The sequence below is a fragment of the Gymnogyps californianus genome, chromosome 28 (genome assembly GCF_018139145.2).
Source record: "Gymnogyps californianus isolate 813 chromosome 28, ASM1813914v2, whole genome shotgun sequence".
Taxonomy (NCBI): Eukaryota; Metazoa; Chordata; class Aves; order Accipitriformes; family Cathartidae; genus Gymnogyps; species Gymnogyps californianus.
This window is the reverse complement of record NC_059498.1, coordinates 6,359,394-6,372,515: the sequence shown is the minus strand read 5'-3', so window position 1 is coordinate 6,372,515 and position 13,122 is coordinate 6,359,394. Positions and strand designations below refer to the sequence as shown.

Below are 13,122 nucleotides of genomic sequence, written 5' to 3'. Positions count from 1 at the left end.
GGGACTCAAAGCTTGAATACCATTTTGCCAGTGTCCCAGGCCCTGAGCAGGTTACGAAGGGGAGGTGGCTGACTTTTTGCCCAAGAACTCTCCAGTCAGCCTGGGTTTGTACAGGAGGCCTGCGCTGATGAAAATAGCAAACTTGGATGAGTCTAAAATGGCATCATGGGATTTTTGGTGGAGATATAGAAATTTTGATTCACAAAGATGCTGCACAGTCAATGAAAGTTTACTTTCCTACTTAGATGTAGTTGAAGTAAGCATGGAAGAAAAAAATGAGTGTCTGTTTTGTTTAGGGCTGTGTTTTTTCCTTAAGTAGCTCATAGTTTTGTGGGCTTCAGCTAATGAAATCCAGCTTGGATTATTTGCTTGGGAAAATTCCTCCAACTGCAGGTCCAGTTATCTAGAGCTACCAGATCTGTTCAGATACTTTATCCTGCCAGTATCTAATAAGACACACAGGGGAAGCATTACTGCAGCAAGAGTGGAAGGTCGGTTGCATGGAAAGGTGTTTGCAGTGGTGTGTTCACCGTACTGGCAGAGCCGGTGCTGAGTGACACCTGTACAAAACTGGTCAATCTTGGGTTCAAACTTGAACCATAACTTGTTTCATTATTCAGAGTACATAAGAATAAAAAAGGCTATGCTTAAACATTTTTAATTGCATTAAAAAATATCCTGTGTGATGTCTAGGCATTACGGTTAACATCCCATGTTCTCTGCATAACATAGGTCTTCTAGTGAAAGATCTTCCAGCTGAAATTCACTGCTCTAGCAGAACAATATTGACCAAAATGGGCTGTCAAAGATACTTGCCAATGTCAAGGTGTACTCCCGTTTTTTGTCGCTTGCTCCTGTTTACACAGTCCACAGGGCATCAGAGAATGTGTTAGTCATTATGTGACACAGCATGTACGGTAAAGGACTAAAGGATCTGCACAGAGCTACAGGAAGGCTGTATGTAATGTTCCTTACGTTACACATTAAAATATGCTGTGTTATAACTTGCATCCACTGATGCATTTCTTTTCCACTGGAGCTATTACTCTTCTCATGGCGGTAACTAGACCTTAAAACAAATATCAGCAACGAGATTTAAAATGCAGAAAATCAATTAATGCTTACAGTTCTGTTGGCTGTTCTAAGTCTATACATGGCTTGCACAAGAACTAGTATATTGTGATGGAGATGTAGCTTAGTGCATGTAATAGATGTAGTATAAAAATATGCCTATATACATGCACTCTTTCATAATGATGGACTCATGATTATTATGAGATCTAGTTGTTTACTTTGATTATGTAATTAAAACTTCAAGTAAGGTACTGTGTTGCCAACCTTTTTGATTCATTAAGGGCAGAATTACTAACGTTCAGTTCCTGGTTCTCATTTGGAGCATGAACCACATGAGATTTTGTTTGTTTGTTTAAAAAAACCAAACCAAACACTTAAGTCAGAGGTAGTAAACACTGTCACTCCGGCAGTGGTACATAGTTCTCAGGTAAGAGCCGGATGCTTTATCTGGACAGCTTACAAAGCTTTGAATTTCTCCATCTGTGGGACGCAGCATGCACCAAGCTGTGGAACTGCCTTGAACACCTCTTTCTGCTGGAGGCAAGAGAGAAGGTGTGCAAGATGACAGCCTCACCCCCACCGCTTACGGGATCTCACTGCGTAGTCCTCCGTCCCAGCGCCACCGAGTCCTCCACGCCCTCAGACTAGCTTCACTTCTCTTGTCAGTGTAGATGCCTGGTGTAGGGTCTGCTCTGGGACTCGCCCATGTCCTGGTATCCTTCATCTTCGTGCTGGTCCTGCTAGCATCCTCTAAAGGCGTTGGTTTAGCTGGTGATGCTGCAGAGGGGATTAGATTCCAGCCAGGACTGTGAAGATGCCCACGCTCCAGCACGGCCTCCTGTCCTGGGCTCAGCATCTACGCCTCCCGTGGGAGCAGAAGTGGCTGGGGCACCGCGGGCTTGCCTGTTTTGGGGACTTGCGAAGAGTGTGCCGTGTAGGTGAGGGGACTCTTGTCCGAGCAAGTGATTCTGGTAACTGTACAGTTTTCCTTGTTGGCTGTAATTACTTGTTGCTTTTACATCTGAGACAGAATGTTGTTTCTGAAAGGAACAAACTGTAACTAGGTCCCCACTGGCGGTTTTTTTCATATTAACAACACATTTACATTTTTTCCCCCGATAAAGGCATGGAATGTTCTGGCCCTGGATGGCAGTAACTGGCAGCGAATTGACCTGTTTGATTTCCAGAGGGATATTGAGGTATAATTAAGTGACATACAAACCCATTTTTCTTGTTAAAATGTAATTACAGCCTAGAATGGATTAATACTCCCAGCGTAACCCTTTTACCTTCCCTGGAGATAGAAATCATTAATTTCAGTTCTTCTTAGCTTCAGAGAGTCTTTAAAGTCTTGGCAATCCATTCAGCTTTTGAAAATGGACAGAATTATACATCTGTATCAAGACTTAAAGGTAGTAATAGAAGGAAAGTATTTTTGTATGTGTTCTGAATACAGAAATAAGTAGAATAGGTATGTTCTTGTGGAAAACGACTGCTTCTCTATAGCACAATTTAGGCTACTTCTCCTTTCACTCAAAAGGAATGTTAACATAGCGCTGACTTGGACCATTAAGACTGAATGTCTTTCGAAACATAGCCTGCGATATGTCTATCCTTTCCTGTCTATCTTTAATATCAAAAATTGAAACAGAAGTGAAGGTGATTCAGGGGGACGAGGTCAAAATTGTTCCTAAAAGATGCAGCTTTGGAAATGCTTCATTGTAGCTGTTATAAATCTGTTAGATGGGACTACTCGGCGCTGATAGGAATGGATGCTGTTGTTGTGCTGTTCTTAAAATTAAAATTGCATTAATCAGGAAAAGGGACGAGGAAAAAAAACCAACACCTTAAGTTTCTTATCAGAATGTTATATCCTCTCTAAAACATGTTGGAGGAGGGCGATAGGGAGTCTTATCGTTTTATCTCATTAGAGGCATAAACCAGATGATGACTGAAGATTCACACCTCGTGGGAGCTGGTGGGAAATACATTATTTGTGGAGGAAAGAGTGAAAATAATCTCTTTCTGCCAGCTGTGTATCTAAGCAGCTGACACGCATGGATAAAGAAAGAGGCCTCTGATACTGTGACGTCTGCATGCTTGCAGGGGTCTAAGTGGCCTGAGACTTCTTGAAGGAAGTAAATGGTGTGATTTTTGTTCTTGATAATTAATACTTTGTCTCTTAACATGCCTTGAAAGTTCTGGACCCATATAATTATTTACTTTCATAGAGATAGAGCAAAGTTATCAGTGGTGCCTGGTCTATGGAGGTAGCAGGAAACGTGGACAGAGCTGCTCAGCCTTGCTGCTGTCGTCGGTCTGCGTAGGAGGGAGAGAGGCAGGAGTGCTGTGAATACAAACTAGGCTTTTCTCATTCTTGAGTGGTTTTTGCATGGTTTTAATGTCTCTTTGTTCTCTAATGCCACTCTATACATCAAACACATGTTCTTGCATAAGCACAGACTTCCCCTTTTAAAACAAAATGCTTGAATATGTTGTACCTAACCTAAAAGTACCTGCTAGACTTTCTCGTGTCCTAAATGTTGTTTGCTTTAAAGGAATGTAAATCCATCAGTTGATGTACATTCCATATATTATATAAACGTGTTTGAATTGTCTAATTCAAGCATGTGAATTCATAGGCTCGCTAGAGGAACTGCAAAACCACATGGACTGTTTCAGATTCTCCAGCCCTTCTACACGGATGTGCAGGTTGAGCTTCAGTCCTCCGTCAGCCTTCAGCCAGGGCAGCGCCTCAGCAGCACACTGCGGCTATCGAGCTGCTCCCGTAGCCCCTGAAAGCAAGTGGCCAGATGTCACCAGAAACTCATGCAGATATCTAGTTAGGCTGGTGTCCCTTGTTTTGATTGTGGTATTACGTTGTACTGAGCCTGATGCTTGATGGGGTTTTTTGGACTGGAAAAAGATTATAGAAGAATATCTTCATTATAGAGGTCTTAAATGCCAACTAGTACCTGAAGAGCTGAGTGATGTTCCTGTTCTGTGATGAACAACCACATAGACTGAAGTAGAGGGGAAGGTTTTTGGATTTCTGGACACTGATGCAAATATTCCCTCAATGGTTTTTGCACTTCATTCACAGTGAGAAATAGCTGGGTAAATGCTAGCTTATAGCGGGGTCTTTGGAGGCTTCCACTGATTACAAATTAGACATTAAAAAAGCATTTTTCTAGATCTCTTGAAGACAAATGTTTGAATCCCTTTTTCTGTGAGAATAAAATTCGTGGGCTGTTTCTGCCTCATCTCTATTTTGAATAGAAATTTAAGTATATCCATTTATAGTACATTGACTGTACTTGTAAATCTTACTGCCCATGGTGTAGCAATGGCATTGCTTCTTTCATCTTTCTTGGGCAGTCTGTATTGATGTCCGGGAGCTCTGAACTGGAGGAAGTTCCTCAGTCATTAGCCTGAGCGGCTTTAGGTGGTTGTTCCTTGTCTCTCCATCTTCAGAAGCTGAATACTTCTCCCTCTCCCTGCCTTAGATTATTATCGTGGCATTTTTGTTTTCTTAGCACTGTTACCTAGAATAACAAACTGTTGTTAATCTGCAAAATTTTGAATTCAACTTTTTGAATGATCAGGTGACTTCTGGATTTTAATGTAATTCTTTCTGTCTCTGACAGGGCCGAGTAGTTGAGAATATTTCTAAAAGATGTGGGGGTTTCTTGCGGAAGTTAAGCCTGCGTGGCTGTCTAGGAGTGGGAGACAATGCATTAAGGTAGTAGTATGGCTTCTTTCTGCTCTTAAACGTGATGTAAAGAATGATTCAGTTTCTACAACCGCAGAGGATTGGAATAATTTGTGAACACTTTGGAACTGAGATCTTTAGCCTGTGTGTCTAACTTAAAACATTGAGAGCGGTAACATATAAGCCTTTTTAATTTATCATTTTTTAACTTCACACAGTAGCCATTTTTCTCAATTCTCATTAAAATAATGCCAGCTGCTGCTACGGGCTAAGTAGTAATTGGCACTGAATTACAAGCTCTTGCCTTTAGGCTGGGAAATCCCAAGGCAAGATATGGGGCAACATAAATTATTTATTTTATTTATTTACTTATTTATTTTGTTTGAGACAATTTTACAAAGTTGTATCTGATGTGTTACGGTTAAAACAAATGCTGTAAAACATCTGGAAGTCTATTGCCTGAAAAATACTGTGTTTTTCCTTTCCTTTAATAAAGGACATTTGCACAGAACTGCAGAAATATTGAAGTATTGAACCTAAATGGCTGTACCAAGATCACAGATGCGTGAGTACAATCCTTTTCTGTGTTTGCCCTGTCGTCCCCTTTTCTGTGTGCACCATGTTATATTCACCATCCCTTTTTTTAAGGGAAGGCCAGGCTTGTTTGTGCGGTAGATAATATAATGCATGTCATACAAAATGTATATGACTGGGAATAAATCTATTGCATGAGTGTGTCTTGTATGCTCTCTTGCAGTACGTGTACCAGCCTCAGTAAGTTCTGCTCTAAACTCAGGCACCTTGATTTGGCTTCCTGCACTTCCATAACCAACCTGTCTCTGAAAGCGCTGAGGTAGGAGTCAACAACATTGACTTTTGCCAGTTGATTCCAGATAGTGTGACCCACCATTGCCCCGTGTGTCTCCTGTGCCTTGGAGGAGACTGACACGGGCTGAGGTGTAACTGTGGTTAGAATTGAGGCATTCCCCAGCAGAGCTCAACATTCACACGTTGTGCCTCCTGGTTTGCCAAGACAGAGGAGGATGACTTAGTAAAAGCTGCCCTCGACCTTGTTTGTATCCGTCCTGATGGTTCTTAGCAGTAGAAGAAGAGTTATATTCTGTTAAAGTCTTGGAGGAGGGATTTTGGGGGAGACAAAAGTCTTAGTCTGCCTTTTTAAAATGCTCGTTTACTAACAGTCAGCTTCTTCATTGTAAGTGTACCATTGCGTACTTAGCAATTGTTTACATAGCTAGAAGGTGAACACCAGCATGTGACTATTTGTCTTTTTAAACTGCTTAGGAGACATATAACTGCTTAAATCTGCTAAATGGAATTGCCAAGTAATCTAGAAAAGGAAGGGACAGACAGACATTGGTGGGAAGATATTGGGACAGAGAAAAGGAGGCAAAAAAAACACTAAAGGTAACAATAGAGGCCAAGCTATTAAAAAAACCCAAACAAACAAACATTCAAGTGATGTACCAGTGAAATAAAAAAAAATCCAGGAAAGCTGTATCATGGGGAAAAAAGTACTGGAGGGTGAATCTAGACACCAGAAGAAAACACAGATTTGAAAGAACAAATGAATGATTAAATTATTTTTGTAGCTACATTAAAATACTTTGAGCCTGGTTTTTCCTTCCCTTGAGGGTCTTCATCCTTGTCCCTAACGTCACATGGTCAAATCTGTGCTGCAGCTATCTTGAATACATGATAGGATGCATATCTCTTCCTAATTACAAATTACACTTGAGTGTTACTCCTACTGGCAGCCATTTGCAAATGCAAAGTTACACCTGGACAGTTAGAAGCGGCATGGCAGAAATCGACCCTATTTTTGGTTTTCGTTGAGGGTGGTTTGGTTGTACTCAGATCCAGAAAGCCCATAGTGTCTGTCCTTGTATAGGAGCTGGGAGGCGTCCAAAATGGGATAAATCGGTGATCTTTTACCCTGCTAATACCCTGCTGTAGAGCTCCTGATGCTGCCTCTGGAGAGCTCTTCACATCTGGAGATGATGTTTGACAGAAGTGTTCCCCGTGGGTGCGTGGGGTGTGGGTGTACATCTGTGCTCATGTGGGTTCCAGAAATGGGAATTTCCTAGGTTCTGGCTTGAAGCAGGATTTCTTTCCAAAACAAAACCAAGTTTCCACACGCTTTTCCTTTCACCTCCGAAGTGAGGGATGCCCACTGCTGGAACAGCTGAATATCTCCTGGTGCGACCAAGTGACTAAGGATGGCATCCAGGCTCTGGTGAGAGGCTGTGGTGGACTCAAAGCCCTGTTTCTGAAAGGCTGCACGCAGGTACGGCTCTGTGGAGAGTGCTCAAATTGAATAATAACAGCTGGCTTATTTCTGCTGTAACTGAAAGTATGGGGATAAAGTAGTGTGGATTTTTCTATTTCTAGAGATGTTACGTTACTGAAATTACTCACAATCTGTCTGTTGGAGATTAACTGCTTTTATTGAAATTCTTTAATAGCTTTGAGCTCAGCATGAATAGTGGGACAGTGAACAAATTGCATATCTAGCTGTAGAATCATTCTTTTTTCCCGTCGGGAGCACGTTGAGCAAACTTTTTTTAAAGAGGAGATAAGTTTGTTATTCATGGCTAGACCCATCCGTTTCTGAAGGCTCAGAAAATTTTAGGAAGTATGACAGTATTCATCTGCGCTGGTGATAGAATTTCCTCTACGTGTTGTTTGGATCTTCTAGGTAGTCAAAGAGAATCACCGTATACGTGACTCCTTGAAAAGACATCTCTGCAGCCCGTCAGGAACTTAATACTATTCCCTCAAGTATATTGTATAGCTCTTGAGCTGTAACAGTATATTTTGAAGAGGCTGCAGAGACTGTGATGCTTGTACTTTGGAATATATAAATGGTGCACTCACTCTTACAGCTGAAAGGGGGTTTTTTGCCCCCTTTGTTATACTTGTTGTTATTTAGACTAACTTCCTTTAATCTTTCTTTACTGTCTTACCTGGTGAACCATTGGGGAGTTTAATATGTTAAATACTTCCCTGTATTACAACTTCACTAAGGAGTTGTATCGATTATGAACTGGGGCATGGGGAACATCAACCTTGACCGTTACTCTTTTAAGGAGCAAGAGCTTCTTGCAAAGCTATTTCACAAAGAATGTGGGGACTAACTCTTATTTTTTTTTTATTTAAGTGAGCTGGGGTCTTTTTAATGCAGACAGATAGGCTAGCAAGGAGCAAATGTGTATCTCGGAATCTTGTCCTTGAAAAAGGAGAGTAAAACTGACCCCGCAGGAGTTGAAACCTGTGACCCAGAGACTCCCGAGAGTTTAAGAGCCTCAAGGTAGACCTGGAAAACGATCTGTGATCTGTTAGGTCCTTGTACCCGAACACTGACAGCGCTTACTTGGTTTGGATTTGTTTTTTTTTTTTCTTGGGGGTAAGGATTCCTTAAGTATGAGTCAGTAGATGCCATTTTTGTCTGCTGTGTATAGATAAACAGCTATATGTTTTTATTTTGCAAAAAGCATATTTCTCCTGTGCGTGGAAACAGAAAGTCCTGAAAGGTTATTATGATAAGCAAAGCAATAATACACTGGTTATGTGCACAAAGCAGTAATACCCTTGTGTGCACAAGAAAGCCCAGCTGTAAGGGCTATAGTCAGTAGTTTTTCTAAATTTATACTACTGTTGGATTTTTAATACGTGAGATGGGTATACATGACTCTAAAAATGACTTGATTAAAGATATAACAATCTCAGCCTATTTTGAGAATTCAGGTCATAGAAACAGCTTGAGTTCCTAGTAATTTATGGAGTCGTGAGTAATATTGATGGCAATACATCCTTGTTATCAATTACTTGCCATCTGTTCTTATAGATTTAAGAATAGCAGGCTTTTTTATCATCAGAAAGCAACCTGGCTATGTTTGTGCTCCTCACATTGAAATAAGGCTTTTTTTGGGGTTCCAGTATTGCAATATAAAAATAGCGTCACTTGTAGGCCCTCACTAGTGAAGCATTTCCTTAATGCCTGTAAATAGTTTCTGATTTCACTACTTGCTTTGTTAATTATGCATGCTTGATCACATCAGCTTTTCTTTAAATCAGTAACTTAGTGCTGTGGGTCTTTGAACTCCGTTCCTGAGATGGTAAAAAAAAAAAAAAAAAAAGACATGCACTTATTTCTGTGTATTTTGAGACTGCATTGCATTGCCCTCCTCCCCCGTAGGTATCCAAACCACAGATGCTTTATTGTTCTCAGAGCTTTATTTTGAAGATCGCTTCAAGTATTAACAGGTTGCTTCAGTCTCTAAATTTTTCTTTCCAGCTTGAGGATGAAGCTCTGAAATACATTGGTGCACATTGTCCTGAGCTGGTGACTTTAAACCTTCAAACATGCTTAGTAAGTAAAGCTTCCTATGATTTCCCAACTCAGTCATCGTTGTGCATTTAGAGGCCATCTCTAAGCAGAACCATGCAGAATGTCCTCCATCCCAGAAACATCGTCATCTGTGCAGACAGGGCAATTGTAAATTTACGAGACTTTTAAAAATAGTTGATGAAAAACAGCTTTTTGGTAGCATTCAGTAACGTTGAATAAGCCCCCAAAACAGTGTCATAGCATTCACTTTGTGAGAATTGTTTGTCTCTTTGCCCTGCCCACGGGGCTTCTAAACTCATTTGCAGGACTAGCTGGAAAAATTCTTTCCATCGGGCTGGAGTGTTTGTGTGGTGATCTAGCCAGGCGGTTCCTCTGGTCTTTTTATAAAATTGAACCAAGAGGTGCAGTTTCCCTGCACAGAAGGGCTCTAAACCAGTTATTCTGCAGTGCCAAAAATGTATATTTATGCCAAAAAATAAATTGGAATGGGCTGTTTGTACATACCATTATGTGGTTAGTCTGACGCAGTGAGTAACTGGACAGTCTCTTCCTTTTCCGTGCAAGCGGGCAAGGCCCTTGGGGGCTGCAGGGCTGTCCTTTCCCAGTCCTGGTTAAGGAGTAGCTTTACCAGTTACTAGACTGGCTAGAGACTGGTGCCCGTCCATCTGAGACTGGGTGCTTGCAAAGGAGGAGCTGAACTGTTAGTGAGTTCCAGACCTGTGTCTGGGGTCTAGGGGAGAGGCAGCAAGGGGAGAGGCAGACAGGCAGAAGGGAGGAGAAAACTAACAAGGTTCTTGTTCGCCTTAACTGAAAATACCAAGTTCCACTCAGTTTCTATTTCATCTCGCTCCAGAACTTGGGCTTACCGGCCCACAGACTTGCTGTTTGCTATTTTAAAAGAAGCGATGCCAGTCCCTAGGTTGCTGCTTTTCTGTGGGAATTGAGTCTGGCTGCCTCTGAAAATCCAGAACCTAGGAATTAAGTGAGGTTTAACCTGGTCCTCCAGCATGCACAGCCTCTGCCACCTATTGTCCCTTTTTCCCTTATCCCACTGCCTGCGTTGCTCTTGATCCCGTGCGGCTCCTTGGCACAGCCACACTGAGTCCCAGCCCCTTCTGCTCTTCCTTATGTGGGGAAACATCTGGAGCAGATGTGTGCCCGTTGCCATCCCAGAGCAAAGCACGTGGGGCTGGACGGACCCTTTGCGTCCGGGGACGCGGCGGGTCGATGGAGCCGCTGTGCCACGGGGTGAATTTAACGTGATTTTGGCTGTAAGCCTGTCTCTTGCAGTTCAGGTTTTGGTCCCAAACCACTGAAGTATATTTTTAAAAGGCTGTTTGTGAAAACAACCTGCTGCTTATTTTGTGGGTAACTCCGTTAGGTGCTTTTCTTGTCTTGAGTTTCAGCCAAGAAGGTCTTTGCAAGCAAGGGTTGCAAAGGAAGGCAGGAGACAGAGTCTAGGCCTGCTGCTGCCATGCCTTCCCCCATCGCTCGCGTGGCCCAGCTCAGAAACGTTTCTGTCCATGTGGAATCACTTTCCAAATGTTTACAAGTCACTTCAATGTGGCTTACGCTGTTTCAACTGCTCCAGTGAAATATTTGAATGCATTTTTGGGTTGAAAGAAGTGTAACTTGGCCTCAGTTAAGTGCCTGGTTGGAAGTCTGGGAAGGAAAATAGGCAGTGCCTTGCACCTCACCTACGTTGTTATGGCTTGTGATGTTGTTATTGTTTTTCTTGTAGCAAATAACAGATGATGGTCTCATTACAATATGCAGAGGATGCCACAAGTTACAATCCTTGTGTGCTTCAGGCTGCTCTAACATTACAGATGCCATCTTGAATGCCCTGGGACAGAACTGCCCAAGGCTTAGGTAAGTTTTCACCGCCGAGTTACCCGAGCTCCAGTGACCTGTTGCATGTTGAGCAAAGGATCTTGGTGACGTGGTCGTGTAGTATTTGAGCCGTTTTAGACTCTGAAGGCCTTTCTGAAAGGGCACTTTTTATCACTGAGCTTTTTCCAGGCATTTGCTATGGGATGGTCATAGTTGTACCCGAACTTCTGGTTTCTAAACTTGTGCGAGTAAAACAGTGGTAAAAGAGCTCCATGCCGTGGTGGTGTGTGCTGCCAATAGACTTGCTTAGTAGCAGTCTCCTTTTACACCATTGTGTATCTACTTTTGTTCTTTTATGAAAAACAAGTTGAGTACTTTTGTACTGAGAACTGAAAACCCGTTTAAACAACATTGTTTCCTCTTGACATGTGATATTAACAGGTTTTTCACCATGATTTTGTAGCAGATGGAATTTGTGCAAACTTTCACTCTGCTTGACAGAGTGGGCTTCCAGTGACATCTCTGCAGGTGCTTGCTTTTTTTTATTATTTTTTAAGACTTTTTTTTATTAGGACAAGTTTCTTCAGGAAGACTTCGCTATAATTCAGAAAATAGCCAGGTGCAGAAAGAAGAGACAGTTTTATTATCTGACATCTGTAACAGCGGAGTGGCCTGTGTTAAATGGCATAAAATACATGTCTTCCAGGGGAAAACAAAACACAACTGTTTTCTGTGATATCTCATTTAAAGAATTATGGGTACAAAGTGCAGCATACAAGTATATGGAAACCAGTTTTGAAAGAGGAAGGTAAAATACAATTTCGGTTCCAAGTGGTTTCTGTGTTTACATTCAGCTTCAGCTGCAGCTTTACAGCGTTAAGCTCCATACGGTAAAGTGCGTAATGCACGTCAGGGAAGTTGGCTTCCTTTTCTATAAAGGTAGATAAATAGTTAACACTGCGAAGGAAACAGCTGTAGAGCTGCGGTAACTGCCAGAAAGTTTATCTGTTGTCACAGAAGCAAGCAGTTCGCCCTTAGAAGACTTCAGACTCTTCTATCGTGGCATTAAATATTTATTCTCTAATGCTCATCTGCCAGGTTGTTGTGTATTACACCCTTTTTCACAACGAGATCTGTAGTTGGGGTGGAAACCAGAGGAGATCACTCGGGGAGGTTGTGGAGTGTCCAGCAATGAAGGTTTTTAAGAGCACCTTAGTCCAACGCTTGTCGGATTAGACCTCCCTGCCTCGTAGCGGGGTACGGACTGGATGACCCTTGGAGTTCCCTTGTAGCTTGACTTCTTTTTTTCTTTCCCTGTGACCTACACTCAGGTATAGAGGGTGGATGCTCTGTGCAAATTATCCTCTCAGAGAGCACAGCCTAAACCGGGTCAAACTTTTCTGGGTTGCTGGAAGCTTTTAATGAAACACTGAAAAGCAAAATGACTCCACCATGGTTATTATAAATTCTTTCTGTGCAGAATATTAGAAGTTGCAAGGTGTTCTCAGCTAACAGATGTGGGCTTCACCACTCTAGCTAGGGTAAGTGCTCATTTCCACTTTTTCGTCCAGTATCTTTGCTTTCTTTTCATGATAGATACGAACAAGCAGTAGCTTTCTCTTGAATGTAGATTTTTGTAATGCTTTTGATCTCGATGTTTGAGTGGAAGCTAAGTTACAAAAATCAGGTTGTATGTAATCTTTGGCGTTGTCCTGACCCACACATCTAGGAGGATGTGCATCCAAACTACATGAAATGTTAAATACTTGGGAGTTATAAACTTTGCTGTTTGTTTTTCTAGATTAATCTGTGTTGTGTACAAGTGACCCTAAATTTAACTATCTCTACTTTCTATGGATAAAAACCTTAGTGCCTTTAAATAAGTGAAATTGCTAGACTTCCTTTACTATACTTGGTGCTGTTCGTAAAGAAGCAGAAACTTTCCTTCCAGTCATGATGTTTCATGGAGAAAAACCTTCCTTTTTAAAAAGAACTGTCTTTATTGTAGTTGTGTTTGTATTTGCTGTCTGAACTTTGCACTTAGTTTGTGTGTTCGGTCTTCTGTTTGTTCCTAGAACTGCCATGAGCTTGAAAAAATGGACCTGGAAGAGTGTGTCCAGGTAGGAGGTGCCAC

General features: G+C 41.8%; 1 protein-coding gene across 6 annotated transcripts in view; it reads left to right on the top strand.

The window, feature by feature from the left end:
* The window catches only part of FBXL20 (F-box and leucine rich repeat protein 20), a 43,253-nt gene that overhangs the window by 23,870 nt on the left and 6,261 nt on the right, over positions 1-13,122 (top strand). For 5 of the 6 annotated variants that reach the window (XR_007767744.1, XR_007767743.1, XM_050911650.1 and 2 more), the window contains exons 4-12: positions 2,199-2,273; positions 4,722-4,816; positions 5,283-5,351; positions 5,544-5,639; positions 6,965-7,091; positions 9,102-9,176; positions 10,897-11,027; positions 12,469-12,529; positions 13,064-13,108. Coding sequence is in view for 4 of the 6 variants with exons in the window: in XM_050911650.1 (XP_050767607.1) it covers positions 2,199-2,273; positions 4,722-4,816; positions 5,283-5,351; positions 5,544-5,639; positions 6,965-7,091; positions 9,102-9,176; positions 10,897-11,027; positions 12,469-12,529; positions 13,064-13,108 (774 nt within the window). In the remaining 2 variants the exon portion in view is untranslated. The remainder of the gene's footprint in view (positions 1-2,198; positions 2,274-4,721; positions 4,817-5,282; positions 5,352-5,543; positions 5,640-6,964; positions 7,092-9,101; positions 9,177-10,896; positions 11,028-12,468; positions 12,530-13,063; positions 13,109-13,122) is intronic. The other variant, XM_050911654.1, reaches the window with a different exon arrangement.